Source organism: Fopius arisanus, unplaced genomic scaffold (genome assembly GCF_000806365.1).
Source record: "Fopius arisanus strain USDA-PBARC FA_bdor unplaced genomic scaffold, ASM80636v1 scaffold00330, whole genome shotgun sequence".
Lineage (NCBI taxonomy): Eukaryota > Metazoa > Arthropoda > Insecta > Hymenoptera > Braconidae > Fopius > Fopius arisanus.
Genome location: NW_011888069.1, coordinates 32,654 through 40,822, shown reverse-complemented (window position 1 = coordinate 40,822; position 8,169 = coordinate 32,654). Strand labels below are relative to the sequence as shown.

Genomic DNA, 8,169 nt, shown 5'->3' with positions numbered 1-8,169 from the left:
TGACCACAGGTTTTCTCGTCAGTAGAGCTTTTTCTTGATACATAGCGAAGTCGGGTACAGAAGGCGGGGTCATTTGGAATTTTTTAACCCGTAAAAGCTGGGAAAAGTATACGACAAAGAAATTAAAGAATGACAAAGATACAAACGAATATATCTTAAAATCAAATATATTCACTGTCATTTGTATTATTTCAGAGCCGAAAATTGATTTTCTTGACATCGCGGGTTCATCCGGGAGAGAGTAATGCCTCCTGGGTGATGCATGGAACTTTAGAAGCCCTCCTGGATAATTCCATCTACATGAAAAGTCTTCGTAACGATTATATTTTCAAAATTGTACCTATGCTGAACGTTGAAGGTGTTATCAATGGATGGTAAGGATTTCTTAATTTATATTGTCGCTAATCAACATACGATATTAAAAATTGTTTTTATTAATCACTCGTGAATAATTCTTTAATAATGAATTCCACACTGGTAGGGGATTTCAGATTACTCATTGAATATAACCGCATTAATCTTACAATACATTCTTAATTATGAGGAGAATACGAATGGATAACCAAAACGTTACAATATGAGGGAATTCAAAATACTTTTAAATCTCTTTTGTCCCTCTGTTTGTATATATGAGTGTAATAACTGTCTCATTAAACATTAAGTCATGCACTCGTATTCGTAATTAATGATAAAAGAAAACTTTTCGATGCGAAATTAGATACGAGAGTGTCGTGTAATGATCATTCTTAGATCGTTGACTTTGATTCAAATGTTTTAAAAGAATAATTTCACCAGATTTTGCTCCATCAAAATCCTGAATTCTATGACATTAGTGTGCGTTAATACATTTATGTAGTTATAATTTCGACGAATTGTTGACTAACTATATCTTATATCAAACTATTTTAAGAATATTGCTGCAAACATCGAATCGATCAGGAAAATTCTAGAAACAGCTAGCATAACAATTTTTTTCAATTTTGTAAGTTGCATACACTTGAGATGATTTGATAAAATACGCCTAAATAATAACTCGTAAATGATTTTAAAAACTGTATTACTTGGACGGAGGGTCTAATACTTTGCCGTTACTGCGAACTTTAATGTTATACCTATAGGCTGGTTCGGCATCCGGTAAAATAGTACTTGTGTCTTCTTCTGGCCCTTTAGAATTATCATGACTTATAGAAGTCTCCGGTTGATCGTTGGCATAATCTTGGCTACTATCATAGGGACCAATGGTTTTAGCATCCTCCAGATCATTATCCGGTAATTCAGTCTCACCGTTTTCGTAATCAGATGATTCGTGATGTTCAGAAATTTTTTCTTGATTCTGCTGGTTTTTCCGTTGGAGGGAGCGAATTTCATGGGTCTCTAGACCGTCAAAGAGAGTCTCAATGCGGGTTTGAACACCCGGACCTTTTGTAAAAATGCTCGTTATGTTTGGGATCTCTTCCGGTCTTGTAATTTTTTCACCTGATGAAAATTCTTCTTTTTTTGGGGACAACGAAGTCAAGGAACTCATAAGTCTACCAACTACGGGATTTTCTGGGATTGCCGATGTCTCTAATGACACCTCGGTATTTTCAGGCTCCTGATTTGATTCCCTTTCAGTAATTCTATCGTTTGTAGAAGACGTGTCCAGCCTATCTGCTTTATCTCGGTCAGTTTCCGGTAAGGTTGTCGTTGTTGCGTAAGGCTTACGGTTCCTGAAATATTTTAAAGAATGTCACAGGGGGATTCTCAATGAATTTCGATAATGAGATGGTGAAGATTTCTGTACCATGAGATTTAAATTTGCAAGTAATACCCGTTGGATGGATACTACCACTCCATCTGGATTGGATTATTCTCCTTTTTTTTTTAATTATCTGAACCTTTCCAACAGTTTCGCATCGGGCCGGTTTGCACTAACGTTTTTTTTAGAGACGTTTCCAGAAACAGTAATACATGTTCGAAAAAATTGACGAAAAAATGAAAATATATAGTCCGTGAATTTTTAATTTTTATGAAAGAATTATTTTAATGAAAACGGAGGTCAGACTATCTGATTTGCCAGAGCATTGAAGATGGGGGAGGACCATTATCGTAAATAACATCGTGAATAGCACATCGGAAAATAATGAAAATTATGATATCTCTATTTCTTCAATATTTTCAATGTTTTTCCGTTTGGTTGCCCTTTTCTTCTACCATCATCAGCAAAACCTCAAAGTAGGAAAAATACAATTCCGCTGGATATCAATTGTTACGTTAATGTAACAACAGGCGGAGGGATAGAAGGGAAGGGAAAAGCATGTATGTACAAGTAACTATCATCGAAACATCAAAGCATCAAAATTAAACTGCGGAATGGTCAATGCCACTAGGTGAATATCAGACGGCCTTCGTCGTGAGCTATTCTGAGACTTGCGCTGGTTATCCCGTAATTAGATTCTTATCAGAAATTTCTGTGTAATTAATTAATTATATGTACGAAATAATTCAGATTTCTATTCATCCTACTTCTCCACAGCCCCTTCTCTTTTCCTTAACCCATTGTGACAGCTGATGGGCATCTGAATTGAACTTTTCATATTGTGAGGTTTCTGTTCATTATGTGATAAAGAAAGGGGAATCAAGCAACTTGTTTAAATATCTAAAAAATAATGAGTATTTTTTAATTACTTGCATATGGGCTATCCACGAAATTATGTACGTTCAAAGCCTTCCTCCTGCGCCATTCTTCCTCAAACCACATATTTTGGGTTGTTTTTTTATTGCAAATAATACACAAGAAGAAATGAACGCTACTGACTTTGTATATATAGTTTCCTTTTGACATTTACTTGAATGTTAATCTTCTTTTTCCTAATCAATGCATGATACCGGACGGTATCAAAGTTTACCATAAAACAAAGAAAAAAAACAGTCTACATGAGATACTCAGTAGTCACATCTCAAGAGTTTCAAAATTATCGAGTATTTCTCAATAGCTTTGTTGCAACCAAATGAGGGTGTCAAGTTTTCTAGGATTAAACATTTTTCGACCAAACAAGATACAATCGTTTGCTTACAGAGAAGTTTGCACACCCGCTGAATTTTGAAGCTCGAAGTTTATTTGGCGGATTTTTTTTCGTCCAAATTTCAGCCTATAGAATTGCATCATTCGACGAGGCTAGTGAGTATTTCATTGAATATTTCCCTTGGTCGGATCTCGACCAATCAGAGCTCAGTATTTGAGGTCGTCAAAGAGTTTTATTTCGGAAATTTCTTAAAAATTTCCGACGGAAATTCATTAGTAGATTTTCAAATGTCTCATCTTTCGACGCATTTCACGTTCAATATTTAATTTGACAGTTTGAGAGAAACAAGTGTTATTTCACACATAATTTCAACATGAATCGCTTCGGAGTGGTTTCCCTGAAAGGAATTAATGAATCCATAAGTGAAAATGTGCCAATAAACACAGTGAAATCGAAGGAATGCGTTTGTGACTATAACTATCTATTCAGAAGTTCTTCCAGTGTTCCTCACATTCTAACACTTCTACAGCAAGTATTTTGGATGACAAATGGCTGGAGAGCAATGACAACCTCAAATACTGCACCCTGCTTGACCGAAATCCGAATCGGGAAATATTCCGTCAAATACCACTCGTGCTCCAAAATTCATCGGATATTTTCATCAAGCTGCCCTGCTTAGGAACGAGGGTGTAAAATTCTGCAGAAAAATTCCTCGTGCTTCGCACTCGGGATTTTTAGCCTGCGACATTTGACACCATCGTTCCTAGGCAACGCAGCTATCGAAAAATATCCGATAATTTTGGAGCACTAGTGGTATTACTACTGAATATTTTTGGAATATTTTTCTCTTATCTATATATATATGCAACCAAAAACTTGACAGATTAAATTGACAGAAAGGACAGATTAAACTTGACAAATTAAATTTGACTATGATATTCATCGAGTGAAATATCTGTTATCATTTTTTCAAATCTCTTTTTTTAATTGAAATATCGTTTCTCATTTGGTGAATATAGACTTCGTCTCATGGTGCAATTCTATCGGTTACAATTTGAACGGAAAAAATTATCCCCCGAATCGATCCATTCTTGAGATTTGGTTCATTTATATTATGAAAGTTTGAGAATTGTCGAGTTTCGTCGGGGCATTTTAATCTTTTACAAAATAAATTCTTTACTTAGTAACTACCATGTAGTTATGTACTCATACCATGTATGAGTATCCGAAAAATATTTGTTATAACCCCCATCGACTTTTGCCCAATTGGATCAAATACGTCGTTTTAATTAATCGAAATTCCGCCAAGGACAACAGTCCAGTACATTCACCAGGGCATTGAGGAGATATAATAGTATATTCCGTCATACTTACACGGCAAGTTCAATTTTACTCCCCAAATGACGGGAAGAAAGTGGCCCATTCTATCCCGCAGATTTCTGTTGTTTTTTAGGACACTCCGAATAACATAACCTATATACCTCCCGTTATTTAGGAAAAAAATTCGTACTTTTCCGTGTATTGATGAGGGAAGAACAATGTGCACCCAGGAAGAGAAACAGGGCATTCAAACCAGCGTGCTTACCACTCTCGGCTTCGTCTGAGGGTCGGTAATACACATGCAGAATGCTATGCTTTCCACCTGGGGTGCACGTGCTGTTTTTGACCATGCCTGCGAAGGGAACTTCCTATTTGGCTGTTTGAAAAACGGGAGAAAAATCGACGCTTTCGATCCTAGGGTGGCAAGTTGCTCCCATAAAAGGCGAGAAGTCTTGACTTTCCGACCTTGGCAGCATCTTTCTACCCGAGGACGGGAAGCACTCACTTTCCGCCCGCTTGACAGGGTTAATTGCGAACTCCCGTGCAGGTATGCTGAGAAAGAAGTTTTCGGAGGAAAACCCTTGCCCTTGCAATTTCTTTCTATACTTGGTGGTTCCTGATGAATAAGTGAAAAATAATCGTAGAAGTATTCTTGTAAATGATTGCAGTTAACAGCAGTATTGGTTTGAAAAACTCTAACGGAAAATGGATCAAATTTATTAAAAAATGCGAAAGTGATGAAAATTGCGCTCTACTGCCTAGTCAATTCGATTATTTGGCAATAGTGACAGATAAACATTAATCTTAGTAAAGTCTATCCAAATTGAACATTTGAGCTTAATTACTAATAAATAAAACTACATAGTGAGAAAAAATCCATGTAGCTACGCCTAATTCATGATTTTACAGTAGATACGCGCCTTTTTCATATACCGGCAACAAAAGGTCTCACCTCTTACCCCTGAGTTGCCGAAACCGATATGCTCCCATAATTGTAATAATAGCATCTCGTCTGCTCACAGATAAAATCTTTGATGAGGGTACAATCTTGACCGTCCCATGCCAGTGTCGGTGCTTTCATTGCTACGCAACCGTCTGCACTACCACTGTCGCCACTAAAGTTAATAAGAAAAAAACATATCATAATTAATAATAAACTTAATTATCATTGTTATTGTGTAACTTTTTTTCGAGAAATTTCATAAGAATCGATTTTCGAATATAATAGAATCATGTCTCAGATGTATCCGGATGGAAAACGGTATGCATGCAAAATATATATTAATCATACGTACATACGTTCCATGCCAATTCCATCGGCCTATGACATCGACCCCTCAGATTTTTATCGTGATTTCTTCTAAAGTTTAGCTAACTGAAAAAAGCACTTTCAATTTTTTTTCACTTTCCTTAAGTTTAGCTATTTTCTTCTTGAAGCTGAAAGCTAGAAAAAAATGCCATGCTATACAAAACCAACAATCTGGAAAAATTCCCAAAATTTTGAAAACATACCACTATTTTTTTAGTCTGTCATGATTTTCTGATGGTTCAAATCAAATTCGAGCTGAAACTCTATCGGCAATATAGATCAAAATTTGGAACAAAAAACTATTTTACAATAATATTTTTTGCGAAAAGTGCATAGATTTGGTTCCACATTTTTTTCTGTTATTTACATTATGTATGGAGATATTTCAAGATCTATGCAGAGTGAATTTGTGGGAATGGTCATTTTGACGTAATAGTGAAGGACTGTTGGCTACTTTGAGATAGTTATCTCTATTTTGCCTACATATACGTAGGTGAAACAAAAAAAAATATCCAACCAAATTTTGGAAGTTTTTTTTACGAAATATTTTTTGCTTCAGATTTTTTTCAAGACCTGCAGCCATTTCAGCGCCAAACTGACTTAAACCATGACCGAATCATGACGAACTAAAAGTCCCATTGGATGCGAATAAAGTAGCTCTGGAAGTATATGATCGAAATTTTGAAAAAAATATTACTGTTTTTTTACATTTTTAGAGCATGGCTTCCTTTTTTAGTTTTCAGCTTGACCAATGAATGAGTAATCGGAGAAAAAATGGAAAAAAATTTACAGTGCTTGTTTCAGTTATCTAAATCTGATAAAAGTCGCGATCAATTCTTGAGGCGTCGAGGTCAGGGGCTGGTCGAGTTGTTGGCATGGAATGCCACGCATCTATTTCTCTCTAAACTCCAATATGTTACGTATATTCCACATACAGTTATTTGCATACATATCTTTTCTATAAACGTATTTTCGATGTTCGAGTGCAGGCGGGTGTGGCAAAATGAACCGGTGAAAATTTTTTTTTCAATTGCTAATTGGATAACAATTAACATGAATTTCATTGGATGAAATTTTCATTTAAGAAATTATCGATTAAGTGGGCGCTTTCTTAGTTATTGAAGAAGATATTGAGAAAACCGAAACGAAAATAACATAAAAAAACAACAGAAACCTTAAAAAATAAGTAAAAATCTTCTAGAAGCTATGAAATTCGACTCGGCCTAAGATCACTTGGGCTTATTGTAAGCCTTAAACGTCTCGAAAATCTAAGGCTATTGGCTCACGAATAAGCTAAATAAATTAATGCACCGAAAAGACCGAGTCAAATAGCAACAAGGCCAGAGGTGGCTCAGAAAGAGGTAAGATCTGTCCCAGAAGTACCAAGAAGAAATCTTCCCAAGCAATAGAAGACAAAAATGTCCTACTTAATTTTAATGGTTTCTGCTGCCGTTTTTTCGTTCTGCTCATTTTTATTTTCTCAACACCTTCTTCAATAACTAAGAAATCGCCCATCTAATCAATAATTTTGTAAATAAATAGGTCATATGATGACGCTCGTGTGGACTGTAATCCAATGAGCAATTAAAACAAAAAATTGTACCAGCTCATTTTGTCCCACCCTCCCCTCTTTCATTAATTTCAAAACTCATCGCTTTATCTCGTCTATAGTATGTAATTAGTAAACCATTGTTACTTTGTTTGTAAACCAAAATTCATTAACGTGAATAGAGGAGCTCTAGCTAACTCTTCTTTATTATGGATATTTCTGCTGTTGAACCACTGCATAGTGAAACTGTTGAATAATGTTAAAATATTAGTGACAAAAATATAAACCTTTCGCGTGCCACCCTTTGGGGTTCAGTCCCCGGTGGAACATCGGCTGGTCTGCTCGAACGTCCTACCATATAATCAAATGTTGCATTGAACGGTAAACCGGTACTCATCCATAGAAACATATCAGTTCCCAATTTGTTTCCCGATGTCCAAAAATCAAATTTTGCATATCCTGCATTCTTCAGATACTGTGTCATCGTATCAGCCTTCTCTTTCGTTTCAAATGACGCCAATTGTAGACCTAATGAACGACAATACTGGTATGCCAGAAAGTAATTCAATTCGGGACTGTATGGATTCATTCGTGACACAAAGTACTGAACTCCATCCAGTTGAATCGTCGTTATCCTTTGCGCTGAAATTTTGAAACCATTTTGTTAATAATTTCTATGGAACTCGTGTGATCATTATATCATTTATAATTTCAGATCTGTCATGTGTATTTTCAGTCATTTTGTGATAGTATCCCGCCAAATGGTTATGTCATAAATGCCTTCTTTAATTTACAGGAAAAGCGTTTTTTTCTCATACCAATCACAGTTTTCCTTCGACTTATTGGGTTATCTCGAAATTGCAGAAAAAAAAAATAAAACTGAAAATATCTCAAAATATTTCTGTTGTATTGTATTGTATTGTATTGTATTGTATTGTATTTTATTGTATTGTATTGTATTGTATTGTATTGTATTGTATTGTATT

The 8,169-nt window shown here is 35.5% G+C and overlaps 1 protein-coding gene across 1 annotated transcript in view; it reads right to left on the bottom strand.

Moving 5' to 3' along the window:
• Positions 1 to 411: 411 nt before the first annotated feature.
• The window catches only part of LOC105272845 (uncharacterized), a 14,984-nt gene continuing 7,226 nt past the window's right edge, over positions 412 to 8,169 (bottom strand). Inside the window, exons 2-4 of the mRNA XM_011315080.1 lie at positions 7,471 to 7,825; positions 5,285 to 5,440; positions 412 to 1,709 (exon numbers count right to left, since the gene is read on the bottom strand). Of these exons, the coding sequence (XP_011313382.1) occupies positions 1,058 to 1,709; positions 5,285 to 5,440; positions 7,471 to 7,825 (1,163 nt within the window). The 3' untranslated portion in view covers positions 412 to 1,057. The remainder of the gene's footprint in view (positions 1,710 to 5,284; positions 5,441 to 7,470; positions 7,826 to 8,169) is intronic.